The 27,976-nt window shown below is 48.3% G+C and overlaps 3 protein-coding genes across 18 annotated transcripts in view; 2 read left to right on the forward strand and 1 right to left on the reverse strand.

Annotated features, from left to right (window-relative positions):
* NRBP1 (nuclear receptor binding protein 1) overlaps positions 1 to 2,552 on the forward strand; it is a 40,026-nt gene extending 37,474 nt beyond the window's left edge. For all 5 annotated transcript variants that reach the window (XM_077152428.1, XM_077152426.1, XM_077152427.1 and 2 more), the window contains exons 11-18: positions 293 to 425; positions 611 to 716; positions 856 to 906; positions 1,002 to 1,137; positions 1,297 to 1,350; positions 1,436 to 1,499; positions 1,855 to 1,910; positions 1,990 to 2,552. In XM_077152428.1, the coding sequence (XP_077008543.1) occupies positions 293 to 425; positions 611 to 716; positions 856 to 906; positions 1,002 to 1,137; positions 1,297 to 1,350; positions 1,436 to 1,499; positions 1,855 to 1,910; positions 1,990 to 2,094 (705 nt within the window). In that variant the 3' untranslated portion in view covers positions 2,095 to 2,552. The remainder of the gene's footprint in view (positions 1 to 292; positions 426 to 610; positions 717 to 855; positions 907 to 1,001; positions 1,138 to 1,296; positions 1,351 to 1,435; positions 1,500 to 1,854; positions 1,911 to 1,989) is intronic.
* Positions 2,553 to 2,713: 161 nt separating this feature from the next.
* KRTCAP3 (keratinocyte associated protein 3) lies at positions 2,714 to 10,645 on the forward strand. 4 transcript variants are annotated; one of them, XR_013172339.1, is made up of 8 exons: positions 2,714 to 2,768; positions 2,912 to 3,096; positions 3,176 to 3,235; positions 3,367 to 3,573; positions 3,678 to 3,812; positions 3,958 to 4,070; positions 4,419 to 4,563; positions 10,172 to 10,645. XR_013172339.1 is itself a non-coding variant. In XM_077152459.1 (7 exons), the coding sequence occupies exons 1-6, from the start codon at positions 2,741 to 2,743 to the stop codon at positions 4,063 to 4,065; spliced, it is 723 nt and encodes a 240-aa protein (XP_077008574.1). In that variant the 5' UTR covers positions 2,714 to 2,740; the 3' UTR covers positions 4,066 to 4,070; positions 4,198 to 4,287. The 4 variants fall into 4 exon arrangements, 2 of the variants coding, with proteins under 2 accessions (XP_077008574.1, XP_077008573.1); XR_013172340.1 differs by lacking the exon at positions 10,172 to 10,645 and adding an exon at positions 5,004 to 5,729; XM_077152459.1 differs by lacking the exons at positions 4,419 to 4,563; positions 10,172 to 10,645 and adding an exon at positions 4,198 to 4,287.
* The window catches only part of IFT172 (intraflagellar transport 172), a 40,104-nt gene continuing 16,499 nt past the window's right edge, over positions 4,372 to 27,976 (reverse strand). For 4 of the 9 annotated variants that reach the window (XM_077152448.1, XM_077152449.1, XM_077152451.1 and 1 more), the window contains 32 exons: positions 19,747 to 19,883; positions 19,377 to 19,484; positions 17,880 to 17,964; positions 17,478 to 17,570; positions 16,839 to 16,916; positions 16,357 to 16,605; positions 16,101 to 16,179; positions 15,770 to 15,890; positions 15,434 to 15,578; positions 14,812 to 14,901; positions 14,132 to 14,229; positions 13,849 to 13,984; positions 13,647 to 13,763; positions 13,144 to 13,286; positions 12,263 to 12,356; positions 12,035 to 12,099; positions 11,663 to 11,843; positions 11,344 to 11,453; positions 11,099 to 11,228; positions 9,042 to 9,140; positions 8,723 to 8,832; positions 8,541 to 8,604; positions 8,342 to 8,428; positions 7,965 to 8,081; positions 7,304 to 7,414; positions 7,013 to 7,132; positions 6,373 to 6,468; positions 6,135 to 6,194; positions 5,951 to 6,049; positions 5,034 to 5,187; positions 4,736 to 4,827; positions 4,372 to 4,517 (listed from right to left, as the gene is read on the reverse strand). In XM_077152448.1, coding sequence (XP_077008563.1) covers positions 4,428 to 4,517; positions 4,736 to 4,827; positions 5,034 to 5,187; positions 5,951 to 6,049; positions 6,135 to 6,194; positions 6,373 to 6,468; positions 7,013 to 7,132; positions 7,304 to 7,414; positions 7,965 to 8,081; positions 8,342 to 8,428; positions 8,541 to 8,604; positions 8,723 to 8,832; positions 9,042 to 9,140; positions 11,099 to 11,228; positions 11,344 to 11,453; positions 11,663 to 11,843; positions 12,035 to 12,099; positions 12,263 to 12,356; positions 13,144 to 13,286; positions 13,647 to 13,763; positions 13,849 to 13,984; positions 14,132 to 14,229; positions 14,812 to 14,901; positions 15,434 to 15,578; positions 15,770 to 15,890; positions 16,101 to 16,179; positions 16,357 to 16,605; positions 16,839 to 16,916; positions 17,478 to 17,570; positions 17,880 to 17,964; positions 19,377 to 19,484; positions 19,747 to 19,883 — 3,558 coding nt within the window. In that variant the 3' untranslated portion in view covers positions 4,372 to 4,427. Of the gene's footprint in view, positions 4,518 to 4,735; positions 4,828 to 5,033; positions 5,188 to 5,950; positions 6,050 to 6,134; positions 6,195 to 6,372; positions 6,469 to 7,012; positions 7,133 to 7,295; positions 7,415 to 7,964; positions 8,082 to 8,341; positions 8,429 to 8,540; positions 8,605 to 8,722; positions 8,833 to 9,041; positions 9,141 to 11,098; positions 11,229 to 11,343; positions 11,454 to 11,662; positions 11,844 to 12,034; positions 12,100 to 12,262; positions 12,357 to 13,143; positions 13,287 to 13,646; positions 13,764 to 13,848; positions 13,985 to 14,131; positions 14,230 to 14,811; positions 14,902 to 15,433; positions 15,579 to 15,769; positions 15,891 to 16,100; positions 16,180 to 16,356; positions 16,606 to 16,838; positions 16,917 to 17,477; positions 17,571 to 17,879; positions 17,965 to 19,376; positions 19,485 to 19,746; positions 19,884 to 27,976 lie in introns of those variants that run through there. The other 5 variants (XM_077152452.1, XM_077152455.1, XM_077152454.1 and 2 more) reach the window with 5 other exon arrangements.

Genomic DNA, 27,976 nt, shown 5'->3' on the forward strand with positions numbered 1-27,976 from the left:
AGGTAGAAAATAGGTTTGAACAGTAAAGAAGAAAGCAGGCTTGTGGTTGGAGAGTAGAAAAATAATTAAAATCAGATAGCGTGAAATCTTTCCTAGAGAACCTTAGAGTTTTAAAGCCCTTTCAGATACATATATCAGTTTATTCACTTGGTAAGCACTGAATGTCTAGGATAGACAAAGCCTGGTGCTGAGGACAATGAGAGCCCTAAAAAGGCAGGAGAATAAACATGATGGAGTGCTTGCGCATGCCTGCTCAAGTTCCTGCTTCCTAAGTTCCTGCTTCCTTTTCTAGGAATTCATTCAGAAGTGCCTGCAGTCTGAGCCTGCTCGCAGACCGACAGCCAGAGAACTTCTGTTCCACCCAGCACTGTTTGAGGTGCCTTCCCTGAAACTCCTTGCTGCCCACTGCATTGTGGGACACCAACGTGAGTCCCCTTGGCCCTGTTAGGAATTTTCTTCCATGGAGTCTTGTAGCTATCACCAGCATGCTCTCTTTCCCCTTCTGCTGCCAAAGGAGTCTTTACCCCACAGGACCCCTTTGCCTTCTGTGACATTAAGGAGTCTTAATTTGTCTGTTCCTCTGTGACATCTATTCCATCCCACCCTCCAGACATGATTCCAGAGAATGCTCTGGAGGAGATCACCAAAAACATGGACACTAGTGCTGTACTGGCTGAAATCCCAGCAGGACCAGGACGAGAACCGGTTCAGACTTTGTGAGTGAACTAATTGGGAGGCTCTGAAAGGGGTGGATTGATCAGTCCCACCTTGAGGTTCTATAAACTGCCCTTTCTCTGGTCATATGTGCTCTTTTGCTTGTTTACTTCCTACCACCTTCTCTCTTTTCTCCTCCAGGTACTCTCAGTCACCAGCTCTGGAATTGGATAAGTTCCTTGAAGATGTGAGGTGAGAGAAAAGAAGATAGGCTTCCTTGAGGAAGCAGGGGTGGGTGTGCTGAAGCATTTGCAGAGCCCACATGCCCCCTCTTCATCTCTTTTCAGGAATGGCATCTACCCCCTGACGGCCTTTGGGCTGCCTCGGCGCCAGCAGCCACAGCAGGAGGAGGTGACGTCACCCGTGGTGCCTCCCTCTGTCAAGACTCCAACGCCCGAACCCGCTGAAGTGGAGACCCGTAAGGTGGGGGCTGTGTGGCTGAGGTCATGGTACAAGGGATGGGGGGGTGGAGGACACCTTCAGTAAGATTCTGTCCTTTCAAGGGAGGAATGTATTTCTTCTCCCTGGCACCCATGCCCTGAGGGCTGTTCCCTTTAGTGCTGGTCTCTGTGCTCTCTCTAGGTGGTGCTGATGCAGTGCAACATTGAGTCGGTGGAGGAGGGAGTCAAGCACCATGTAAGTGAGGGCCAGGGCCACCTAGAGGTGGGTGGCCAGAGGATGGGGAAGAGGAGTCTCATTTTCTGACTGTTGTTTCCCTCAGCTGACACTTCTGCTGAAGCTGGAGGACAAATTGAACCGGCATCTGAGCTGTGACCTGATGCCAAGTGAGTCTCTCCTTTTGCTCTGAGGATGGAAAGTCCATGAGTCTTATCTGTGAGGGACATGTTCAGGGGTGGGGAAGGTGATAAGGCAGTAGTAGCACACTGACCCACAAGAAGAATGGATAGGGCCATGGTGGCTCAGCAGGCAGAGTTCTCACCTGCCATACCAGAGACCTGGGTTTGGTTCCTGGTGCCTGTCCATGCAAAAAAAAAAAAAAAAAAAAAGGGTATCCTAATCCCTAAAATTGGCAGGTGTGTCCGATAGTTTTTCCCAGATCGGGTAACCCAGCTAGGCTATTTTAAGAGTTCTGGTCCCTCTCTCCCATCCCCTCCTCACCTCCTGGTCTCTGGCTATCAGACGAGAACATCCCGGAGTTGGCCGCTGAGCTGGTGCAGCTGGGCTTCATTAGTGAGGTGAGCTTCCTGCTTCCATCTGCCCCTGCCCTCTCCTTTCCTTTCCTCACAGCCAGTCTCATAAGCTCTTCTCCCCCAGGCTGACCAGAGCCGACTGACTTCTCTGCTAGAGGAGACCCTGAACAAGTTCAATTTTGCCAGGAACAGCACCCTCAACTCAGCCGCTGTCACCGTCTCCTCCTAGAGCTTACCGGGCCAAGCCCCCATCTGAGCTGTGGCTGTCACTAGACCCGTGATGGCCCTCCTACCCCTCCCCCTCAGTCAGTATTACCCTGCGAAGCCCTGTCCCTCCTTTCTTATTCAGGAGGGCTCAGGGAGAGCCTGGTCCTGAGCATCCTCCTGCCCCTCCCCTTTTCTTCCTCCCCTCTGCACTTTGTTTACTTGTTTTGCACAGACGCGGGCCTGGGCCTTCTCAGTAGCCGGCCTCAAGCTGGGGGCTTGTCGCCAATCCGCCGTCCCCCCCCCCCCCCCCCCCGGCCTGCGTGGAGAGGAGGCGCAGGGCCCTGGGGAGTGAGTCCTACCGCCCCGTGGGGCGGACGGACAGAAGAGAAGGGTGGTGCTGCGGTGGCGGCCCGCGGGGGGGAGGGGTTGCCATTCGATTCGCCTCAGTTGCTGCTGTAATAAAAGTCTACTTTTTGCTAAGAGCGTGGTGTGTGTGTGTGTGTGTGTGCTCGCGCGGGCTTCCGCCTCTAGGGGGCGCGGGGGCGGCCCCGCAGGTAGTGGGCGGGGCGGAGCGGGGAGGGCGGCCCCGCGGGGAGGGCGGCCCCGCAGGTAGTGGGCGGGGCGGGGCCCAGGTACGGCTGCCGGCGGCGGCGGCGCTGAGGGACGCGATGGGCTGCGGCCGTCTCTGCGGATTCGGTAATTTTCGGGCCCTCCGGGCTCGCGTCTTTGCGTGGCCCCGCGCCGACGGCTGCCGTGAAGCGATCCCTCTCCGCCCGCGGGCCCTTGGGCCTGCCCATTCCTTCCCCGGCTCAAGCCTGCCTCGTCTCGGTGCCTTGCAGACGCGGCCCGCGGGCCCCGGCGGCTCATGCGCGCGGGCCTGGCGCTCATCCTGGTGGGCCACGTGAACCTGTTGCTGGGGGCCGTGCTGCACGGCACCGTCCTTCGGCACGTGGCCAACCCCCGCGGCGCCGTCACTCCAGAGTACACCACGGCCAATGTCATCTCCGTGGGTTCGGGGCTGCTGGTGAGCGCGGCGCGCGGGCGGGCGGGCGGTTGGGCCGCGCTAGGAAGGGCGCCTCTCAGCTTCTGCGCTTCTTCCGCAGAGCGTTTCCGTGGGACTTGTGGCCCTCCTGGCGTCCAGGAATCTTCTTCGCCCACGACTGGTGAGAGGGGCCTTCTGGAGCGTGTCCTGAGGAGGCTTGGAGTTGGGGAGTGGGGGCTGACCCAGCTCGATTTTCAAGTGGGGAGGAGTCTCAAAAGAGAGAAACTCACTCTCCCCTTTTGCCCCTGCCAGCACTGGGCCTTGCTCGCACTAGCTGGGGTGAACTTACTCTTGTCTGCTGCCTGCTCCTTGGGCCTCCTCCTTGCTGTGTCACTCACTGTGGCCAATGGTGGTCGCCGTCTCATTGCTGACTGCCACCCAGGACTGTTGGATCCTTTGGTACCACTGGACCAAGGACCTGGACATGCCGACTGCCCTTTTGACCCCACAAGAATTTATGTGAGCGCATTCTTTTCCCATCCTTTTTGCAGTCCACAAAGCCTGGGTCCTCCTGCCCCAGCCCTGGTTCCTCTTAGTCCCTGTCCTTCACCCTTGCTTCTTAGGATACAGCCTTGGCTCTTTGGATCCCTTCTTTGGTTATGTCTGCAGTGGAGGCAGCTCTGTCTGGTTACTGCTGTGTGGCTGCGCTCACCCTGTGTGGAGTAGGGGCCTGCAGGAAGGAAGGGCTACAGGAACAGGTAGGGAACGTAAATAGAAGGGGTCCCAGCTGTTGTAGCAGAGAAACTTAGGGGGAAAGCTGATAAAACAGTTCAGGTTGGTTGTGCTGAAAAGGTATTGACCTACAATTCACGGCCCAAAGTCTAACTCCATCTTCTTCTGCAGCTGGAGGAACTGAAAGAGTTTGAACTGCCTAAATGTAAAAGGCAGGAAAATGAGCAGCTGCTGGATCAAAATCCAGAAATCCAGGCTTCACAGAAGAGTTGGGCTTAGGACAGGTAATGGAACATGAGGGCAGTGGCCTGGAACATGGGGGAGGGGAGGGGTAGGACAGGGAACCTCTCTTAGAACTGCATCTAGTTCTTTGCTATGCTGCTTCTGACCCCAGCTCTCCCCTCCTTCAAGCAGGTGCTGTTCCAGAGTCTCAGTTCATTTAAGGGCTTTCCTCTAAACAAGGGGACCATAAACAATTGTAATAAAGGAACTTCTCTCTTCCATTTGCTCAGGATTCCTTTTTGGGAGATAAGGGCATGGGCTGATATTGGGGATGATCTTGATTAAAGAAGACAGTGCTCTCAATTCTTTACAAAACTTTATTGAGGGAGAGGCCTGAACTCTTCCCTCAGCTCCTCTGGTTACTGAAAGGAAAAGCTGGTGCTGGGAAGCCCTCCACACCACTGACTGATGAATTTCAGCACATCCTGGCACACGGGGCTATGGGAGGTCTGTGAACAAATGGGAAGAACAGGAGAGGAACTCATTATTGCCGAGGTAAACATTCCTGATGTAAAGTCCACTTGATCCCAGCATCACGGGGAGCAGGGTTGAGAGTCTGCACCTGCCTCTCTTGACAGCTCCACCCCCTTCTCGTGAATGTGGTGGTTTGTTTTTTTTTTAACAGTGCTGCTCCCCTACCCTTGTCCTTCATGTCTCCCTCTCTAACCTTGATGGCCATAAGGAACTTATTCCAGTTGTCCTTGTTAGCTGCCTTCCCTGGCCTCTTAAATTCAATTTTGTTCCTCAGAATGGGGTATCCTGTGAGCGAAGAAAAACAAACTAGATTTGAGAGGAACTGTGCAGGGGGGATGGGGGTGGAAACAAAGAGCAACCTGTGAACAGAAAGTAGGATGCTTCTGTCTTTTGTACTCTTTACTGAATTACAGTAAAGTTTCTTGATCCTGCTGCTTTTCCCGCCTTTCTGACCACAACAGGCTTTGGGGTGCTGCTGTCAGGTTCTATACCTGTAATGAGGCAGGGCAGTGCCCGAACGCCAGTGCTTGCTGCCACCAGGGAGGCTTCGTAGGCACCACGTTCATCCCGAGGCAGAACCTGCTCCAGCCGCTGGTCCACTGAGACTGTGAGCACCCAGTCTCGAACTTCTTCTCTCTGAGCCTCCTGGGAAGGAGAGAGGGAGCAACTTCACACCGAGAAAGAAAGGGCTGGAAGGAGTGAGTTAGGGGGTTGCTAAGCCCTGATTCTGGACACCAGCTTTCAGCCATACATGATCCTTGTTGGACTAGGAGACACAGCACAGCCTTATCTTTCTACTCTGCTTCGACTTCTACTGAGAAACTAGTGAGGGCTGAGCTTTCAAAGATGGAAGCACAAAAATGTTTCTCACTGATGCCAACCGTTCTAGCTTGCCAGCTGCCAGAATGCAACACACAAGAGACGGATTGGCTTTTAATAAAAGGGGATTTATTTAATTAGTTCTTCAGAGGAAAGGCAGCTAACTTTCAATTGAGGTTCTTTCTTACAAGGAAAGAACATGGGAAGGTACAGGATGGTCTCTGCTGGCCTTCTCTCCAGCCTCTGGGTTCCAACAACTTTCCCCGGGGTGATTTCTTTCTCCATCTCCAAAGGCCTGGGCTGAGCTGCTAAGGCTATGCTACGTTGAGCTCTCTCATTTAAGCATCAGTCAATTAAATCAAACATCATTCGTTGCAGCAGGCACAGCTCCTGAACAGATGAGGTTCACACGCCATTGGCTCATGTCCACAGCAATAGATCTAGGCACCTTCACCTGGCCAAGGTGACAACTGAATCTAACTACCACACCCATTATAAAGGGATGGGACGACCAACCTAAACTTTCCTCCTTTCTCAGTGCACTCACACACTGGCAAGGCATTCCCATTCTCCAACACAGTGCCCTTACCGGTATGTGCTGCTTGGCTGGGAGTGGCACCTCAAAAGGAATGTCTGTGTCCTGAAAATCAGAGTGGTCAAGGGCATCCAGAGTCCCTTCTTCAATAGCCTGTGGCATAATGGACAGCTATGAGACAGGTACACTTGTGACAGGCAAAACCTCCTAACCTATGGGCACAGCTTCCCTAACTCACATCAGTCAGATCCAAAAAGCGGTTGAGGAAGATGAATGCCATGTTCTCCCAGCCAACTGCCTGCAGCAGAAAAGTGGGAGTGAGCAGCTCGGCTGGGATGCTGCTTCTCCCAGGAAGGTAGAGAACTCTATCCTCCATGGTATCAGCATTGCTCTCCCTGAGCAAATGGAATATTCTCTACCTTCCAACTTTTAATTTCCTGATCTTCTCTGCCCCACCCTTCCTTGTCCCAGCTCACCTTGGCAGCAATGCCTGCTTCATAGAAGGCCTTGTCTGCAGGTAGCAGCTGGGTGTGTCGCAAGAGTGAAATGGAAAGCCTGGCAGCTACAGTTTCCTATGGATTAAAGTTCAAACATGATCCTGGTGCTATGCTGATTAAGCTACCAGACCAATGAGTTGTTAGGAGCTGATAACTAAGGCAGCCACTGAACTAGAAAACAATGCTCAGTATTAAACTTTTCTGGAATATCAGGCTTCTTTGGGCTTAGGTTTTTTCTTGGCTGTACTAAGAGCAGTCTGCCAAGATAAGATTCTTTCCACATCTACAGTTTTATTAGTACATGAGAAAGTATATATGGTGTACTCACATGAGTAAGCCAAAGGTGTGTATATTCTGAGAGGTGAATGAAGAAATCATGGGATCTGAATGTTTAAACATAATGAGGCTGAGGTTCTGTAGGCACAGAGCCCTAAGAAGGTCAAGATAGTACAGGAAAGCATCATGGTGAGCTTAAAGATTTATTTAGACAGAAGAGCAGCTAAGAGAAAAGTGAGGAGGCTGCAGAGGCCAAGCTTGAAAACCCAGAATTTGAATCCTTACATCTGGCAATGTATGTATCCAGTGCCTGAGTTCCCCCCATTTCCACCTCAGATCTTACCAGCTGTTTGACGCTCTGGGCTGCAGAGCGAGTTGCATAGTAGTGAGCAATTAGCAGCATCTTCTCGAACTCCTCGTGGGATGGAGAATTTGCCTCACTGGACTTCACCAGGTTTTCACACTAGAGTCAAATCAGGGGGACAGAAGAGTCAGGGTCACAGAGTGGTCAAGTGATGGCCACTTGGATAGAGGAAGGGGAAACACATCTGAGCATAAGGTGTGTGTGTGCCTGAAAGAAGAGATGGGGCAGGGCAGGCAGAGGTTGCTTCTGCTGTTGACCTGACCTCCTCACCAGGTTGAAGAGGACATCCCGGAGGTCAGCCCAGTTGTGATAGGCCTCGGCACTGTTGGTCCCCGGGGAGCTAACCACATCTGTGAAGATCCTTTTGTAGATGTTGAAGTTCTGGAGGCCGAAGGGGAAAAGAGATCTGAGTGTGAAGGGGACAACTAGAAGAGAAAGTCAGTGGAAGTGGAGCCAAAGAGGAGAGAAGGGGTTGTAAATGTGTATGTGCTTGGGTGAGCAGGCAATGAGGGAGAATGTGTTGATTACCTTCACGGTAGAGAAGAGGAGAAGGAAAAAGTCATTTCCCATTATTTGGAGCTCTGTTACTGCGGGCACACATGTTAACTGCCCAGTCATGCCCAAGAGCTGAGTCATGTTGATTCTCTGGGGGTAGTTAATAAGGCCCTAGAGGTATGTGCAGAATTCACCTCTGAAATACTGTTCTCTGCCTATTAGCTAAGAGCAAGGGGAATGCCTTGGGTGTTTCTTCCAAAAGTCTATCGTCAAGAGAGGCTGATCATCTCAGAAGAGGCTGAGTAGACACTGTGGGCAGGCTGTCCTCTCATCAAAGAATCCTTAAGAGAATTCAGTTCCTGGGTGGATGGGTGATTCTAGAGGAGAAGGGAAGACTTTCCTGTGGAAACACTCATCGCAAGGGAAAGGCAGGTACCTGTGGGTTAGCAGGGGCTCCATGTTGCACATAGAGGGCAAGTGCCTGGGCACAGCCACCCTCCCGGATCAGGTGAGTCGCGTACAAGGCCACGTATTTGTGCAGAATCTTGTAGTTCTGTCTCAGGGATGGTAGAAAAGCACAGGGGAAGCTGGATTCAGTTTGTCCAGGCAGTGAGGGTGGGGTGGTAACCTCAGGCCATGGATTTATTTAGGGCATATGCGAGCTAGGCCTAGCTGGGGTTTTGACCCCAATTTCAGAGAGTGAAGACAGTTCTCTGCTGCTGGGTAGGGAACTTTGGGCTTTGGGCTCTGCAGGTGGGGAATCAAAGGAAAATGTAAAGAAAAGCTGGGAATGGAAAGAAGAGACAGCAGTACCTGCTTGGTAGCTGTTTCGATGCACTTGTCCCATTGTCCCTGCTCCACATACAAGTCCAATGCAGCCATGACATCCACACCCACCAGCTGTAAGTCAAAAACAGTTACTGGAGAAGAGAAATGGCATGAGGGGCAAGGGAGGGCAGAATTTCTTCAGCCACTCCCTGCTTTCTACTCTGGTTATCTCTGCAAGTCTTACCGAGTCCACTCTGCCCTGATTCTTGAGGAACTCTTTATAACGCTGATCCACATAGTCTTCATACCTGTAATGGTACAGAAAACTCCAGCTTCATGGTCTTGGAATGCCATACGCTCTCCCTAAGCACCTTTTCCCAGTCTTTACCAAAATACAGTAAAAGTGAGAGGGGGTCTTAAGCTTACCGGGGATCTAACTCCTTGGCCACACGCTTGGCCTTGTTCCACTCCTCACCCTCAATGAAAGCATCGATCGCTTCCTTGACGAGGTCTAGGTTCAGATAGAGCTCTGCAGCCTGCACAGTGGACAATCAGAGTGGAGACCTCTTCCCACACCCCCCCCCCCGCCCCCACTCGCCAGTGCTGGGAACTCTCCCCTCTGTTTCCCCAGCACTCCAGGCCAAACCCCCAAGAGGCCCACTTCATCCTCCTTCCTGGGTCTGAGTGTCACATTCCATTTATCTATATGGAATCTATTTCTTGTTGGTTCCAGCCCTCCACTTACTGCACTGTGCTTTCCAATTCCAATGAGCTGGGGTCCTACAGCCCGGACTACTTCCAGACTGCGCTGTGGAGGCAGAAACTTGATGGAGAGTTCAGCTGCCTGGGAGGGTTAAACAAAAGATTTAAACAGGCAGGAGAAATACAGCTGGGGTTCTCAGCCTGATCAGGTGACTTCATCTTAGTTGTTAACTTGTCCCTGTGCTCCCCTCACCCTCTTCCTACCTGAGCCAAGCCTGCCTCATGGTCCGTCAGTACCTTTGAATGACTATCAGTGGATCAATCTGTTCTTTCCGGTTGTCCTAACTCATTCACACATTCTCTTTGTGGCATTTGGTCTTGCCCACCTTTGACAAATTGGCTTCACAAGTTCTCTTTGTCACAAATAGAATTTCCTTTTTTGCGTGGGCAGGTACCGGGAATCGAACCCGTGTCTCCAGCATGAGAACTCTTGCCTGCTGAGCCACCCATGGCCTGGCCACAAATAGAATCTTGGTACCACAGGATAGAGAAATAATCCCTAGAATAGGAATTCAGGGCATTCTGCAACTATTTGTCTTGGGATTTTCTGAGCCTCAGTTTCTTCATTCATAAAAGTGATGGTCTAGAGCTGGACTGTCCAGATAGCAGGTAGCCTCTGGTCATGTGTGGCTAGTCCATAGTAGGATGTGCTGGTGGTTTAAATGAATACATACTGGACTTCCAAGACTTAGCACACACAAAAAATGAATGTAAAATATCTCAGTACTTTTTTATACTGATTACATGCTGAAATACTAATATTTTAGATACACTGGATTAAATAAAATACATTAAAATTTATTTCACCTATTTCTTTTTTCTTTTTTTAATGTGGCAGTGAGGCTACTTGAAAATTTAAAAGTACATGAGGCTTACATCTGTGGCTTGCTTCGTATTTCTATTGGACAGTACTGGTTTAGATGATGTTGGAGAAACCTTCCATAAGCTCACTCTTGTTTCCACTGTGATGCTGACACCCTCCCTGGACTTTAATTTCCACATGCTCCAATTTACCTGTAATCTATGCTAACCCGCCCCCTCTCTCAACCCATCCCCTCCCTCAGTCTTTCCCCCACTTATATTTTTGTTAAAAAAAATTGTTTTTTTTTGCAGGGGCAGGCACCAGGAATCAACCCGGGTCTCCAGCATGGCAGGCAAGAACTCTGCCTACTGAGCCACCGTGGCCCTCCCTCCCCCACTTTTTTTGCCTCTCTTCTCCTTCCTGCCAAAGTTATCGAAGCTTAACTTGCCCCCATCTAGGCCTTGCCCAGGCCCAATAAACAATGCTCCAGAGTAAGCTGAAGCAGATGCTTAGTCATCCCTTGCCGGCTAATGTCTCATAAACAATCATCAGCCCCTCTGCTCCCTTCCCTGCCACCTTCTGGGTGCTACTCAATTACAGGCCTCAGATACCTAAGGGAAATTTTGCAGAGGCATCACACTATTTTATCTGGAGGGCCAGTTCACCTCATCTCCCCCATCAAAACTCCTAATACCATATTTCACTGAATCTAAGACACATCATTTCGACTATACATGATCCCAATTTCAAAGATATTAAAATGTGATTCTATGTGTGTCTCAGAATTGATGGAACAGATTGGCAGGGGTTCATATGCTGGAGGCTTCTTTCAGGAGCTGCTGGGGAGAGGCGGAGCCCATGCTCTTCACAGCCTCCATCTAGCCCCAGCACCTGGGTCTGAAGTTGCAGTTCCAGCTGCCTCACAGAACCTTCCTGACACCTCCAGCCCACAGAGATCTCATCTTTCTCTGAACTCTACTTTTAATCATACTTCAGTATTCACTCAGATATGATACTAACTATTTCCCCAATATCTGGCTGTCAGGGCTCGGCCTTATATTCCTTTTACAGTCTCCAGAGATTCTGGCTTTAGCATCTGGCAGATACTTAATAGACACCTGCTATAAAAGTGGAAATGAAGAGATACAGGAGGAAAAAGACGAATGTTGGAGAAGTGAAGGTGGATGCATCTCAAAGCTTTGGGAAAAGGAGGCCAGGAAGGGCCTGGGAGCTCTCACCTTCATCCAGCACTTCTCCACAAGGCTGCTGCTTCCTGAGTCACGCACTCGGAGGTAGCAGTCGACTGCACGGCTGTACTCTCCAGTCTGCTCCCAGTGCCGTGCTTGCTCTGCTATCCCCTCCGTACCCCTGTGGAGCAGAGCATGCTTGCGATGAGGAATGGAAAGGGCTAGAGTGGCCAACCTGTGCACACCCCAGAGCCCACCCCAGCCTTGCCCCATCACCTGGACTCCTGGCCTCATACCTGGCCCCCTTCTTGGTTGCTTCCCGCTCATACTCTTCCTGCAGAGCCTCTAGCTGGCCAGGCACGTAGTCCTTGCAGATTCGCAGAGCATCGCTCCATAATCCGGCTTCCTGCTCGGATTTCCCGGTATCAGGAAGGCAAAGACAGGCCTGACAGCCTCCCACTGCGAAACAGGTGCTGTCCCATTCTGACCTTTCCTCTTCCTCTCGCCTCTCCTTCCCATCCCAGCACTAACCTCCCAGCTCTTTCTCAGTCCCAGGGTCAGCGTGGGCTCTCACACCCTCACCCTGCCCTCATGGCCCTGAGCCCAGTGCCTCACCTTATAAAAATTGAGAGCCAGGCCCGGTCTCTGGGCCCGAAGGAGCAGCCCTTCTGCTTTCTGAAAGTCCTTCTCCTCTAAGGCCCCCCTGGCCTGTCCCACGAGCACCTCGGCGACACTGTCAGGGTCGTGGGCCTCAGCCACACGCTGAGCTGCCTCCCAATCCTGGTTATGGACAAACCTGTCCCCAGATGGGTATACAGGAGAGGCTGAGTAGAAGACTGAGGCCTCAATGGTGAGAGACAAACAGCCAGATCACTGAGGGGTTTCAGAATTACTGGCACAAGGTTTGAAGGAAGGTAAAGGTGACAGTGAAAGACCTTGGGGTGGTGAATGGGAGTAAAGGATTAAGGAATTTATGTGGCAACTTACATAAGGACTGCTTCTTTAGGTTTACCGGCTCTGATGAATTCAGCCTCAGCCTCTTCAAATTTGCCCTATAGGGAGAGAAAGGCAGCCATATATGATGGGGAGGAGACTTGGGCATGTGACGTAGCCAGGACACAAGAGGTGTGAACATCTGACAGCAGCAGGTTAGAGGATGGAATAGGCGGGCTCTGCAGTCAGGGTCAAAGTAATAGGGAGGGATTACTTCCTTACCTCATCTTCCAAGTACATGGCATATCTGAGATGAATCTCAGGGGTTTTGTGCTTGAGGGCCAGCCGCGAGAGTTCAAAAGCAAATTCAAAAGAGCTGAAACAGAAGGTGCAAATAAGGTTTGCCTACTCAATGCTTCCTCTCATAAAAGGAAAACAGAAACAGAGGGCAAGAGAAACAGACAGGGTAAAGACTGAGGGGAGAAAAAGGGACAGATGACAAAAGCCAACAGAAGTGAGAGAAGCACAGAGGGATATAAAGGAAGACAGGCAGGTGGCCCACTGCTACCGAGGCTCAGGAGATGTCTGGAAAAGCCTGAGATTCCCTGTGAGACCTGCTGATCATGAAGAAGGGTAAGTGTGATGGGAGAATGAGGAGTGAGTCTTGCTGGCAGCCCTAAACAGACATGATGAGAGGGACTCCTGGGCCTCTCATCGCCTCCTCCTGAACCACATCCACATTAGTAGAAAAGCAGTTGCTCAAAGGACAAGTAAGACAGCCCACAGAAATCTGAGTTGATGCAGTATTGTTACTACTGGCCTCTGGAATATATGCTTAAGGAAAGCTCACTGTGCATTTAACAGAATCACCCTTCCATTACCCAGATGTAAGCTACCAATTTAGTGCAGTCCTAGCTTTAAAAGCTGTTCTCTCTCCAGCCCTCTCCTTTAGGCCAGCCAAAGATTCAAGTGTCCTGAGTCCCCCAGAGTTACCACTTCATTTTTGTCCTTCTGCCCCGTCCTCCCAAAGGGCTCTCCTGAACATATTTCCTCACTCTTGCCTCAGCTTTTGGAAACATTTTCCTGTTAGGTATCGGTTTTCTTTCTCTACACAGGAGCTCTGGCTGGGAAGGGGCTGGTGGAGAGAAGGCTCAAGGCCTCACCAGTTGTCAGCAGCATGGTCGATAGCAGCTTCCAGGAGTCCCAGCTTGTTGAGCAGTCTAACTGCAGCTTCTCCACCCAGGCTCTTTGCCCACAGATAGGCCACATGCTTGTGGGCATTAGCTCCTCCGTGAGCCTTGGCCACCTGTAAAGCAAAGCCACTCAGCAATGCTCTGAACCGGGGCACACAGCCATTCCCTTCTCATCTCTGGCCGTCTGACCTAAGCTTTGATAAAGGTCAGGTACTTAACCTAAAACAAGATGGAGTGGGATAAGTTTCAGGGTCTCTTAACCTGCTTAGTATCCAAGAATAGGTTTGAGAGAGTTCATAAATCCTAAAATTGTATGTTTAATTTTCTGTATATAGATGTGGACTTTTTTGTTGTTGTTGTTGCAAAAGAGACTCTGGTTTTCATTACTTTTTCATGACTAGCTTAGAATCAGACAGGCACTGAAAGTGGGAAATGGGGAGAGCTGTACCCCTGAGGTAGCCCGGACTCTTTACCCGATAGGCCTCTTCCCAAAGCCCATTGGACCGGTACATGTTCACCGTCGCCTTCCACTCCTGGGCCTCAAGGTAGTGATACTCAGCCTCCTGGAGTCGGCCTTCAGCCTCCAGCTCCTGGGGAAAGGTGGGTCAGGATGGAGAAAGGGGGAGCTGCAGCCTGACCGGGGAAGAGATGAACAGGGACTGTAGAAGGCCTCACCTTGCCAAGATGGAGGTGTGTGTCGCTGAGCAGATCTGGGTGATGCTTCCCAACCAAGCGGATCATATCGTCATACAACTTGTGCTTTTTGAACATGGTGATAGCAAGGTCAGGCTCTTCTACTGTCACATATAGCCTGGGGATAGGAGATACATGTGGGGCCTCCTAGACCTAGATTCCTGCTGCCAGAGTCCTACCCTGCTGCGGCCCATCCCCACAGCCCATCCCTAGTTCCATCCCTGAAGCCATGTCTCCCTCTCCTTCCTCTGAGGCCATGGCTCACCTTTCAGCCTCACGGTACTTGCCCTGCTTTTCCATCTCCTGTGCCTGGGTGATGTACAGCACTGATACATCTTCCGGTCGCATGCACTTCATTGCCAGCTGTGTGACAAAGTCAGAGTAGATTCAGGGCCAGTTCCCAGGGGAAGTGGAGGGACATACAGAGCAGTCAGGGAAGCAGGGCTTCAAGGGACCTTCCCAACAACCACAGCAGTTTGGTCACAGCCACAAGAGTACTCAGTTTCAGAGGATTCCAAGTCCATAACAAGCAGAATAAGAATTACACTGTGCTAGGGCAGGAGGGTCAGAGATGCCCTATGCTGGGGCAGTAGTGGTGGGGAGGATCTGCTTCCTTTTCTGTACTCTACCCGCACCCACTGGGCACTGGATGTAGGAGCAGGGCAGGGTCATTAGTGTGGCAGAGGTTTTGGGAGGGGTATTTCCGATTTCTCCTGCTCCCAAGCATATCTCCTTCCTTCAGAATTATAGGTTTGGGAAAAAGGGCCTCTCTTCACTCCTTCCTTGCCCCTGTGGCTGGGGATCACAGTAATCCAGACTACATTTTAACATTCTTTCTCAGCTGTCAGGGAACCCAATGAAACAGGGGGATCTGAGACTCCAGAATGTGGCAACACAACCACAATGGTAGGGCTCTCTCATCAGTCCCTCAGCTCCATCCTCTACCTTGTGGGCTTGCTCCCAGCGGCCAGCCTGTGTGTACATGTCTATAGCATCTTTTGTCCGGTCTCCCTTAGTATAGAGCTCCTCAGCAATCTGGAGTTGATGAGAGGTAGAGAAAGGAGGTCAGAGTAACAGAATTAAAGCAGCTTGTGGGAAGAAATGACAAACCATAGTGGGGATGGAGTAGAGCCTGGGATACTATTTGCTCGTAGTAACAGAGGAGAAAGAGACCAGGGGTGTCTCAAGCATTCTTCCATTTCAAAACAAGACAAATCAAAACAGTATGAAGACAATACAAGGGGATTTAAAAGGGCCTCACATTTCTGCACTGCCAGCGGTTCTCTATTGGAACTACATGGGAGGTATAAGTAAGAGCCACTCACACTGGCACAGAAAGAGAGCTAGAGACACACTATGAATCCAGGATGGGGTGGGGGGAATGGGAGGAGTTAATGCCATGTTGAATGAAATAGAAGAAAACCACTTTCTTCCCATTTAGGGTAGTGCTGCTGTTTGGGGCACAGAGAGAAGGACCTGGTGAGATGGTCCCACTCCCCGTGTTGGGTTCTTTCCTTGTCATCCAGTACTGCACTGCGTCATGTTGCAGAAAGGGGCTCTTCCTCACCTCGTACTCTTGCAGAGACGCATAGTGTTGGGCCACACGAGGATAGTATTTGGACGCAGTGTTCCGATCCTGTAAATCTAATATATAAATTGCCTTCTTCCACTGGCGGGCACCCAGGGCAGCCTCAATTGCCTTAATGGAACATCTGGCATAGTTGAGGAAGAAATAATAAATATAAAGAAAGAAGAAGATGATGGAGGCAAAAAAACCCCTTGAGCACATGCCCCTCTATGTTTTCAGATTCTCCCCTTTTATGCCTTGGTGCTGTTACTTGCCCCATCACCTCTCATCTCATTCCCACATCTCATTTGCTTCCTCAGGGTGAAGCCACCCTACCTGGCTTCAATGTAGTGATTAATGGCTGCATCAAGCTGCTTCTGCTGCACCAAATGGTCCCCCCATGCCTCCTCTAGTCTCACCACCTCTGCTGGAAATGCCAACCGAGCCAGCTCCACCGCTGCCAGAGAGAGAGTAGGACCTCAGCCCAGATTTCCAAGGGTGGGACTTAGGAGAACAGGACAGGGAAATGAAACACAGAAAATGGGTGGCAAGTAGACAAATAAAGAACTGAAGCCAGTTAACCTGAACAGAGGCACCAAAAGAGGTAGTGGAGATGAGCTGGGCCAGTGTCCACAACACTGAAGGATGGTTTGTGTATGGCTAGTACCTTTCATGAATGCGTTGCCTTTACAGTAGCACTCAAGGGCTCGCTGGGGATTTCGAATCTTCTCAAAGAGATCACCTGCCTATTAACACACACTATATTAGCACAAGGATACCCCTACTACACAAATAAGCCACTACCAGTCCCAAGATGTAGGGAATGGCAGTCAGGGAGGGCCATGTGCCCCACAAGACCTCTGAGTTAGAGGGGTCTACTGAGTCATGGAAATCCAGGTCAAGAACAGGAAGTTCAGCCATACCCTTTCATACAGTTCCCCCTTGATAAGGGCTGTTGTGATGTGCTCCACCAGTTCCATGTCAGCCAGCAGTTCTTCACGGGTCAGCACCAGCCGAGCAGCTCTGGCAGGGAGCCCAGCTTTGAGGTAGAGGCTGATGGCAGCTAGTCCATCCCCCTGGCTCTCCTGTAGTTCGCCTGCCCGCTCCTCCTGTTGCGTGTCCATCAGCCACTGGTAGTAACCCCGGCGCAGCTTCTCCAGGGCTGGGTGTCCCTAGAGAGGCAACAGGGAAGAATGAGAATCATTCCTGCCCTTCTGTCCTCCACATTTCTCCAACTCCTCTGTACCAAAGGAAATCTTCTCAGGTCACCAACATTCTAACTCCTTACCAGATCAGGTCCCAGCCACACCCCTGTTCCCATTCCTATGGCCTCCATGATAAGAGGAGGTTTCTGAAGTTGGTGGGACTGAGTTCTGAGCAATCGTGGAGAAGAATGAACCAGCACCTTGGCCTCAGCCACAGCGATGCACTCATCCCAACGGTGTAGCTCCTGGTACATGTCCATGGCCTCCTCGACAGCATTCTAGGGGAACAAAGACAGAGGAAATGGGGACATTAGGAAGGAGTGAGGGCCAGAAATCAGCCAGCCCTCTTCAGCCTGGCTCCAATGAAAGCCTGTGAGAATTAAAAGCCTTACCCTTCACTTACTGCATAGGCAGAGGTGGATTCACTGTGAAACTAAAAGAAGCCTAAGTTTCAGGGTCCCTTCCTTTCACACACCTTTTCCAAGAAAAAATTTCTTTAAAAGCAATCCCAAAATTCTGTAAGATTCAGGAACCACCAAGCCTGGATCCACCCCAGTGCATGAGAATTGCAAAGACAGGCTCTGGAGTAGTGGGGGCAGACAGGAGGCTTCATGATAGAAAGAACTACTTGAAGGTCAAAGGAGGAAGTGTTCCTAAAGTAAGGTTTAACACAGGAGAGAGACATTAAGTAAGAAGTGATATTAACTGCATTAACCTTTTAAAAAGTTCTTTCCAAAACCTTGGAAGACTGGACAACTGATGCTGTTCCCTCTCCTGAGTTTGCTTCCCTTTCTTCCCCCTTACATGCCCTCTTCCATCCTGTCTTTCTTCTCCGTTACCTGCTCCAAGAAGATCATTTCAGCCAGTTTGTAGTTCTTCTCCAGCATGGCTAGACGTGCTCGGACCTGATAAAAGTCTGTTCCTTCTCCACCCTGCAGGAAAAAAGGAGGTTCAAGCCCTTCTGTCCGTACTCAAAATCTGTTTTGCCTGTGAGGACTGAGAGACAGGAAGGCCTTCACGAGTGTGGATGCTTAAGGACCAAGGGCCTGTGAAGCTGAAGACTTCATGTGATTCAGAGGCTTGAGGATTAACAAGCAACTCCAAAGTGGCCTCATGTGGGTGGAGGGGAAGTGGGCAGGGCAGAAGATATAGCAGATGGCTGGAAAGCTGGGGGTCATGGGGCTGAAAACGAGAGAAGTCACAGCTAAGGAGACTGAATGGGTGAAGGGGATAATACTTGCATATTCCCGAGACACCTGATCTGCAATCTCATTGGTCTCATGCAGGAATCGAGCTTTTGCTACATGGCCCAAAGCAGAAAAGCACCTAGAGTACAGAAGCAGTGATCATAATAGTAATATTATTATAGGATTATTATTAATTCATTGGTTCAACAAATACGTACTGAACATCTATTATGTGCTGGGCACTGTTCCTGCCACTGGAGACCAAAGGGGAACCAGAGCGGAGGCCCTTGCCCTTATAGAAAGTACATTCTTCATGGGAGAAGACAAACAGAAAACCAATAGAGATGATTTGAGAGGATGAAAAGAAAATACAATAGTGTGATATTATAGACACTAACTGAGGGGACTATTTAAATTGGCAGTCAGGGAAGGCCTCTCTGAGGAGCTGGCATCTGAGCTGAGACCTGGACACAGGAATGAGCTAGTCAAAACCCACTGCGGGTAGAGGGAAGAGCTAGCTTAAAGTCTGACAGCAAGAACAGGCCTGGCACTCTCAAAGAGCCAAAAGGATGTCAGGGTGGCTGGAGACAGATGGGCAAACTGCTCATTTGTATGAGAAGGAAGCAAGGCCTTAGGCAATGGTGAGGAGTTTGGGTTTAGTTTAGTACCATGGTAAGATACAGGAAGGCTTTAAGCAAGAAAGTGACAAAACATGATTTATATGTTTTAAAAATTACCTCCACAAAAAATTTTACCTCACCTGTGGTGGGATGAATGGATTGCAGGGGGATGAGAAGAGTATCAGACAAACGAGGAGAATACTGCAGTAGTGCAGATGGGAAATAGCAGTGGTCTGAGCTGGGGTAGAGACAGTAGAATCGGACCAATATACAGATTGGAATACGTTTTAAGACAGAATCTTCAGGACTTGGTGACAGACTAGATATGGGGGATGTGGGGGATAAAAAGGGCACCAGGAGGATTCCTAGCTAAAACAGCAGCTGAAATAGCAGCACTTGATACCTTTTGAACACTCATGACATTGTAAGCTCTTTGCACTGTTACACTCATTCATTCTTCACTACCACCCCATGAAGTGAATATTATTACTATCCCCATTTGGCATAGAGAAAATTGACAACCACAATTTAGAAAGTTAAATAATCTCTTTATGAGCGTATACAACTTGGCAAGTGGCATTAGGATTTGAACTCAAGGAGTCTGGAGTTCCAAGTCTGTCCCGTTAACTACAATCCTTTGCTGCACTCGGAATGCGCTTATCAATGCAGGGACTGAGCAAACAACTGTTAAACTTTTACTGAGCATCTAGTTATAATAAGGAGCAAAACTTAATCAACAATAGATTCTTTTATAACCTGGTATGGGAGGATGTATGGGATAAGTGCACTGTGGGATAGATGACATTCTGCTGTTGGTAGTGAGAAGGGGCATGGTGCTGGAATGCTGGGTAGGCACAGCCCGCAAGTAAAATCCCCATGTGGTCATCCCTCCCAGTGGCCCAACACCACAGTGCTAACACATCTCCCTCACCTCTCAGCAATGTGTAGCTGCCTTGCCTCTAGTGCCAGTTTACTCAAGGTTTTCCACATTGCCTCTGTTTCTGGGGTCATTTCTAGAGTCTCCAAGAAGGCTGTTGCTCTGGAGAGGGAAGGAAGCAAAGTACAATGAGGCCAAGGTCAGGACAGCATGGGGTAGGGGTGGGTGCATCTGTTGTGTGTGTGTGTTGGGGGGAGGCAGAAGAAGGAAGGGCCAGGCAATTACTGGCCCTTCTTGTCCAGCTTTTTCTCTGGATCACCAGGTCCTTAACTACATACAGCCAGTCTGATAATCCATCCCAGGTTCTGCTCTCTCAAAACCAGACTCTCCCACCATCCCATGGGTCATGAGCATGGCCCCTCACCGGGTGTAGTTGCCGTCATCAATGGCTGTTCCAAACTCGATAAGGCCCTCGTCCAGTGTGTAGGCAACTGTAGTCACACCTTCTGTCACCATGACCTCCGTTTTTCCTCCACCCCGCTCCAGGCCTATAATGTCACCCTGTAAAAGTTCATTCCCCGCCCCACCCAAATTCCAGGTTAGTACTTCTACCAACGGAATAGGCCCACAGCACCCAATCACAGCACTCACACACTGAGGGTATTACAGTGGCCCTTGTTTTCCTAATGTTTGTTCCTTTGAAGCAGATACATTTTCTTATCTGCGTCAACTTCCCTAGGTTAAAGTACAATTATAACTATTACAGCACTGGTGCCTGAAGAAACACTGACAACTGGTGGCAGCCAGTCCTGCTCCCAGCAGTACCACACATTAGGTATTCTCAAAGGGCCACTTGTGAAAATACAACTAGATCCTGGGACATAAGTTTCAATCCATTGGTGTCACCTGAAGAAAGCACCATAAATGCTCCCTGCCCCCCAAATAAGAGGAAGAAAGAAAAAGATAAGTAAACTAAAAACTGAACAAGAGAAAATGGAAGGAGAGCAAGTGGGAAAGGCAGAACTGCCCTAAAGACAAACACACTGCCAGGACATTAAGCCTTGGTGCTCTAATAGGACAGGAAGACAGAATTTGAGAATCCCTCATGAAACCTGAGATCCTCTATCCCATAAAGAGAACAAAAGTGGCACCAGGTGAAATACAAATCCAAATTAGGATGAGATACCTTTACACACCCAGTAGAATGGCTACTACTAAAAAAGAAGTAGAAAATAACAAGTGACAGAGAAGATATGGAGAAATAGGAACATTCATCATTGTTGGTGGGAATGTAAAATAGTGTAGCCACTATGAAAAATAGTTTGACAGTTCTTCAGGAAGTTAAGTATAGAATTAACACATGAGTTGGGAATCCCACTTCAAGGAATATTCCCAAAAGAACTGAAAGTAGGGACTCGGACAGATGTTTTCATACTGGTGGTTCATAGCAGCATTATTCACAATGCCAAGAGATGGAAGCACATGATCTAACAAGGGAGGAGAGAAGGCTCAAAAGGACATTATTGGGACAACTGAAAAATTGAAATACAGACTGTAAGCTTTATATCACTGTTAAGTTTCTTGATAACATTTACTGTGCTTAATGTGGTTACATAAGTGAATATCCTTGTTCTTCAGAAAAATACATGTAAGTTTTAAAATTTAAGGAGCAAGATGTATACAACCTACTCTCAAATGTTTAGAAAATAGACAGATGGATAGACGGATGGATGAATGAATGGATGTAGATAGATATATGGAAAGATGGCTAGGTAAGTGCACATATAGAATGATGAGGCAAGTGTGGCAAAATGTTAAAAACTGGTGGATCTAGGTATCTGGGTAGGGAGTATGCTGGGGTTCTCTATATGGGTTTTATACTATTTTTGCAACTGTCCTATAAATTTAGAATTAATTCAAAATAAAAAGTTTATTTAAAACAAAAGACCTAAGAAGACAAAACAAGAAATCTAATGCATGCCTAATGAGAGTCTCAATGGAGAGACTAGAGAATGGGAGAGAAGAGGTAATGTTTGAAGAGATAATAACTGAGAAATTTCCAGAACTTATGAACATATGTGTGTGCTGGTTGAAAGGATTATGTACCCTAGAAAAGCCATGTTTTAATCCTGATCCAATCTTGTGGGAGCAACCATGTCTTTTCATCTCTATTCAATAATGTAATTTGGAATATTTTGATTAGGTTATCTCTATGGAGACATGACACATCCAATTGTGGGTATTAATGTTTTGATTAGATGGAGATGTGACACCACCCATTCCAGGTGGGTCTTGACTACTTTACTGGAACCCTTTAAAAGAGAAAGCATTTTGGAGAGAGCCACAAGAAAGCCACAAGAGAGCCAGGAGAGAGCCACGAGAACCACGAGAGCACTCACAGCCAGAAAACTAGAGATGAAGAAAGAAATGCCCCTGGGGGAGTGTATTAGTTAGGGTTCTCTAGAGAAACAGAATCAGCAAGGAACACTCACAAATATAAAATTTATAAAAGTGTCTCATGTGACCGCGGGAACGCAGAGTCCAAACTCTGCAGGGCAGGCTGTGAAGCCAACTATTCCAATGGAGGGTCTGGACGAACTCCACAGGAGAGGCTCACCAGCTGAAGTAGGAAGAGCCTGTCTCTTCTGAATCCTCCTTAAAAGGCTTCCAGTGATCAGATAAGCATTACTCATTGCAGAAGACACTTCCCTTTGGCTGATTACAAATGGAATCAGCTGTGGATGCAGCTGACATGATCATGATTTAATTCTGTAAAATGTCCTCATTGCAACAGACAGGCCAGCACTTGCCCAACCAAACATACAAGTACCACCACTTGGCCAAGTTGACACATGAACCTCACCATGACAGTCCACCCCTTGTCAACTTGGCAGGTATACATACCACCTTAAACCATACATAATTTCTAAATAAAAACAATAAACACACATTTTTTCTTTCACCTAACAATACTCAACTGTCCTGTCTATAACTGGAAACACATTAAATCTCTCCAGAATAGGGTACAAATCCTTGGGTAATATTCATTCTTAAACTTGATATCTTACAACTTAAATAGTATCACATGAACAAAACAGCATTACAGTCCTAGTTTCTATAACTGATCATGTGGTCAAAATTCATATTTATCACTATCTTCTTCCACTACTCATTCCATGTTCCCTTTACCCTCAGCAAGCACTTCAGCTGGCTGTGGTTCTTGGCCTGGTGGGGTGACCCAAACCTTCATTCCTGAAGTTTCAGAGTCATTGGTAGTCCTACCTGGATTGGGTTGTTTTGCAGTTTTCCACTGATTTTAATCACAGGGCATGGTAGTACTAAAAGACGCCCTAGGGGATCGCCTATATTCCAAGAAAACTCTTCTTTACCTCCATTATGTAGTTGCAGTCCTACTTCCCCCTGATAGTCAGGGTCAATCACCCCAGACAATAATGTAATCCCCTTCTTGGCTTGTTGATCCAGTGGCATAAGTAGCCCAAAGTAACCAGGTGGCAGTCTTATTGTTGTATCTCTTGGTGGAAGCACTCCCCGTTTTGGAACTAAAACCTGTAGACCAGCGGAGCTCAGGGTCGCAGGGACAGGAAGCAAAAATTTTCCTAGTAGATCACTAGGGGTAATAGTGAGCGGTACCACTCCCATTTCAACCCCTTGGTTCCTGGACCCATGGATCCTGGCTATGGGAGGAACAGCACCATACAGCAGATGCTGATTCAGAGCATATACAGCTTCCTGGAGAACATTACCCCAGCCTTTCAAGGTATTGCCACCTAGTTGACACTATAATTGAGTTTTCAAAAGGCCATTCCTCTGTTCTATCAATCCAGCTGCTTCTGGATGATGGGGAACATGGTAATACCAAAGAATTCCATGAGCATGTGCCCATTCCTGCACTTCATTTGCTGTGAAGTGTGTTCCTTGATCAGAAGCAATGCTATGTGGAACACCATGATGATGGATAAGGTATTCTTTAAGCACACAGGTGGTAGTTTTGGCAGAAGCAATGCATGCAGAGAAAGCAAACCCATATCCAGGGTATGTGTCTATTCCAGTAGAACAAATTGCTGCCCCTTCCATGAAGGGAGTGGTCCAATGTAATCAACCTGCCACCATGTAGCTGGCTGGTCACCTCAGGGAATGGTGCCCTATCAGGGGCTGAGTGTAGGTCTCTATTGCTGGCAGATTGGGCACTCAGCAGTGGCTACAGCCAAGTCAGCAGTGGCTGTAGCCAAGTCCATGTTGCTGAGCCCATGCATAACCTACCACCTACCACCTACCACCATGACCACTTTGTTTATGAGCCCATTGGGCAATGACAGGAGTTGCTGGGGAAAGAGGCTGACTGGTATCCCAAGAACAGGTCATCTTATCCACTTGATTATTAAAACCTTCCTCTGCTGAAGTCACCCTCTGGTGCACAATCACATGGGACACAAATATGTTCATGCTTTTAGCCCACTCAGAAAGGTCTATCCACATACTTCTTCCCCAGACCTCTTTGTCACCGATTTTCCAATTATGGAAAATCCAGGTCTTTCCAAGTCCCTGACCATCCAGCCAAATCATTAGCAATAGCCCATGAGTCAGTATACAAACACACCTCTGGCCAGTTTTTCTTCCAAGCAAAATGAACAACCGGGTGCACTGCTCGAAGTTATGCCCACTGGGAGGATTTCCCCTCACCACTATCCTTCAAGGACACCCCTGAAAGGGGTTGCAGTGCTGCAGCTGTCCACTTTCAGGTGGTACCTGCATATCGTGCTGAACTATCTGTAAACCAGGCCCGAGTTCTCTCTTCCTCAGTCAATTCACTGTAAGGAACTCCCCAAGAGGCCATAGTTCTGGTCTGGGAAAGAAAAGGTAATGTGGCAGGAGTAGAGACCATGGGTATTTGGGCCACTTCTTCATGTAACTTACTTGTGCTTTCAGGACCTGCTCTGGCCCTATCTCATATATACCATTTCCATTTTACAATAAAGTGCTGCTGCGTACGCCCAACTTTACAGCTTGGTGGGTCAGACAACACCCAGCTCATGATAGGCAACTCAGGTCTCATGGTAACTGGTGGCCCATGGTTAAGCGTTCAGTCTCTACTAAGGCCCAGTAGCAGGCCAAAAGCTGTTTCTCAAAAGGAGAGTAGTTATCTGCAGCAGATGGTAAGGCTTTGCTCTAAAATCCTAAGGGTTTGTGTTGTGATTCTCCTATAGGGGCCCGCCAAAGGCTCCAGACAGCATCTCTATCTGCCACTGACACTTCCAGAACCATTGGATCTGCTGGATCATATGGCCCAAGTGGCAGAGCAGCTTGTAACAGCGGCCTGGACCTGTTGCAGAGCTTCCTCTCGTTCAGGTTCCCACTCAAAATTAGCAGCTTTTCTGGTCACTTGATAAATGGGCCAGAGTAGCACACCCAAATGAGGAATATGTTGTCGCCAAAATCCAAAGAGACCGACTAGGCATTGTGCCTCTTTTTTTGTTGTAGGAGGGGCCAGATGCAGCAATTTCTCCTTCACCTTAGAAGGGATATCTCGACATGCCTCACACCACTGGACACCTAGAAATTTCACTGAGGTGGAAGGCCCCTATATTTTTGTTGGATTTATCTCCCATCCTCTGACACGCAAATGCCTTACCAGTAAGTCTAGAGTAGTTGCTACTTCTTGCTCACTAGGTCCAATCAACATGGTATCATCAATATAATAGGCCAGTGTGATGTCTCGTGGGAGGGAGAAACGATCAGGGTCCCTCCAGACAAGATTATGACAAAGGTCTGGAGAGTTGATATACCCCTGAAGTAGGACAGTGGAAGTATATTGCTCACCTTGCCAGTTGAAAGCAAACTATTTCTGGTGGTCCAAATGCTATTGAGAAAAAAGCATTTACCAGATCAATAGCTGCATATCAGGTACCAGGGGATGTATTGATTTGCTCAAGCAATGATACCACATCTGGAACAGCAGCTGCAATTGGGGTTACCACCTGGTTGAGCTTACGATAATCCACTGTCATCCTCCCAAGACCCATCTGTTTTCTGCACAGGCCAAATAGGAGAGTTGAATGGGGATGTGGTGGGAATCGCCACCCCTGCATCCTTCAAGTCCCTAAGTGTGGCAGTAATCTCTGCAATCCTCCCAGGAATCCAGTATTGATTCTGATTTACTATTTTGCTTGGTAGGGGCAGTTCTAGTGGCTTCCACTTGGCCTTTCCCACCATAACAGCCCTTACTACACGAGTTAGTGAGCCAATGTGAGAATTCTGCCAGTTGCTCAGTATGTCTCTATCAATTATACATTCTGGAACTGGGAAAATAACTGCAGAATGGGTCCAGGGGCCACTGGACCCACTGTGAGACGGACCTGAGCTAAAACTCCAATGATCACCTGGCCTCCATAAGTTCCCACTCTGACGGTGGACCAGAGTGATGTTTTGGGTCCCCTAGAATTAATGTCACTTCTGAACCAGTGTCCAATAATGCCCGAAATATGTGATCATTTCCTTTTCCCCAATGCACAGGTACCCCAGTAAAAGTCCATCGGTTTTCTTGGGGAAGGCTTGGAGGAAGAGCCACAGTATAAGTTTGTGGCAGTGTAACAGGGTTCTCCCCCAAAGGGACCTGGCCTCCCCTTCATTCAAGGGACTCTGGGTCTGTAAACTGTCTCAAGTCTGGAAATTGATAAAGGGGCCGTAACTCTATGTTTTTGTAATTCAGGTTAGACTTCGGTTCACTTGACCTAGATAGAACTCTTTTGTTTATACAGCTTGAACAAGAATTTAGTAGACTGCCCTTCTATTGTATTTCTAGGTACCCCATGATTTACTAGCCAATGCCACAAATCTCTGTGAGTCATACAATTCTGATGCTTGCTTTGAGCTTGCTGTCTATTATAATAGTCACGTCTACCCTGTCTTTGGTGATTAAGTACTGCCACCTGGCTTCTTCCAACTCGGGATCCTGTCATCCCCATTGTGTTTAAGGATTCCAGCTCAGTGACTGCAGTTTCTACAGTAATATCTGACCTACAGAGAAGTGCAACCACAGAGCTCTTCAGGGATGATGGTGCTAGTCTCACAAATTTATTGCTTACTGTTCTGGTAAAAGGTACATCCTCCGGACATTCCTAGGGTGTAAGAGCAGGCTTTGCATGATAAATTCACTCTAACATTCCAATCTCTCTAAGCCTCTGGATCCCCTCATCTACATTATACCAGGGCAATTCTGGCATTTCAACCTCAGGTAATGCTGGCTACCTTTTGATCCATGTTTCAACCAACCATCCAAACAAACTGTTTATACCTTTTCTAACTCCTCGAGCTATAACATTGAATGCAGAATCTCTGCTTAGTGGGTTCATATCAATAAATTCAGCCTGATCTAGCCATATATTCCTCCCACCAATATCCAACACCCTTAAAATCCATTGCCACACATATTCCCCTGATTTCTGTCTATATAAATCGGAAAACTCACACAGTTCTTTTGGAGTATAACGTACCTCCTCATGTGTGATACTTTGTATGTCACCTTTAGGGGCCTGTTGGGACTTTAGTCTAGTTATAGCTCTGGAAGAAATGAGGGGTGGGGGGGGTGGTTAATGAAAAGAATTAGAAATACCTTTCAAGCCATTTGCTTCAGGGCCTTCATTTGCAGTTTTATCTGGTGAAACAGGATTAATCACTCTAGGGCTAATCCCTTCAGGAGGAGGTTGGGTGGCCAACTCCTCAAGGCTGGCTGGAGGTGGGGTGGTTATGTCCTCAGGGCAAACTATTACAGAGTTACCTAGAGAAAACTCAGCATGACCTAGGGTTTCAACTTCACCCCTGACATCATTATCAATCCATATGTCACCATCCCATTTTTCAGGGTCTCACTCCTTTCCAATCAATGCCCTCACTTGAATGGCAGACACCATGCAAAATTGAGATTTAAGTTTACATTGTAAAGTTGCTACTCTAACAGTAAGATTCTGAGTCTGATTTTCAGAGATCTCAAGTCTATGGCTACAAGAAATAAGATTCTCCTTCAAGATACTCATAGAAACGTCTACATCTGTCAGATGGCACTTAAGCTTCTCGTCTGAAGCCTTAAGCCCATCCTTTTCACTTCTTAATGTAGCCAGTGTATCTTAACAACAACCAGCCAACATCTCTATAGCTCTTATTTCCACGAAACTCTATACAGGTGTCAAAAACATTATCCCCCAGAGCCTGGCTTCATACAAGCAAAGCATTAGGAGAATCAAATGGTGATATTTTGACTATCTCTTTTGCCAACACACTCCATGGATTGGGAGTGTCATTCTGATTATGGGAATCAGAGTCCTTAGTGCCTTTGAGTTCAGTCAGAGTAGAAAACCATTCATAAAAACCCATTTTTAAGATTCTGTTTCTTAAGAACCACTCCTGGTACCAAAATGTATTAGTTAGGGTTCTCTAGAGAAACAGAATCAACAGGGAATACTCGCAAATAGGAAATTTATAAAAGTGTCTCACATGACCATGGGAACGCAGAGTCCAAAATCCGCAGAGCAGGCTGTGAAGCCGATGATTCTGATGGAGGGTCTGGACAAACTCCACAGGAGAGGCTCGCCAGCTGAAGCAGGAAGAGCCTATCTCTTCTGAATCCTCCTTAAAAGGCT

This window comes from Tamandua tetradactyla, chromosome 3 (assembly GCF_023851605.1).
Source record: "Tamandua tetradactyla isolate mTamTet1 chromosome 3, mTamTet1.pri, whole genome shotgun sequence".
Taxonomy (NCBI): Eukaryota; Metazoa; Chordata; class Mammalia; order Pilosa; family Myrmecophagidae; genus Tamandua; species Tamandua tetradactyla.

Excerpts from the sequence above, each read along its gene's own strand:
- KRTCAP3 (XM_077152459.1), top strand. The coding sequence starts at position 2,741 with ATGGGCTGCGGCCGTCTCTGCGGATTCG. Across the intron at positions 3,097-3,175 it reads CCGTGGGTTCGGGGCTGCTG|AGCGTTTCCGTGGGACTTGT; the intron begins GTGAGCGCGGCG and ends CTTCTTCCGCAG. Across the intron at positions 3,574-3,677 it reads TTGACCCCACAAGAATTTAT|GATACAGCCTTGGCTCTTTG; the intron begins GTGAGCGCATTC and ends CTTGCTTCTTAG.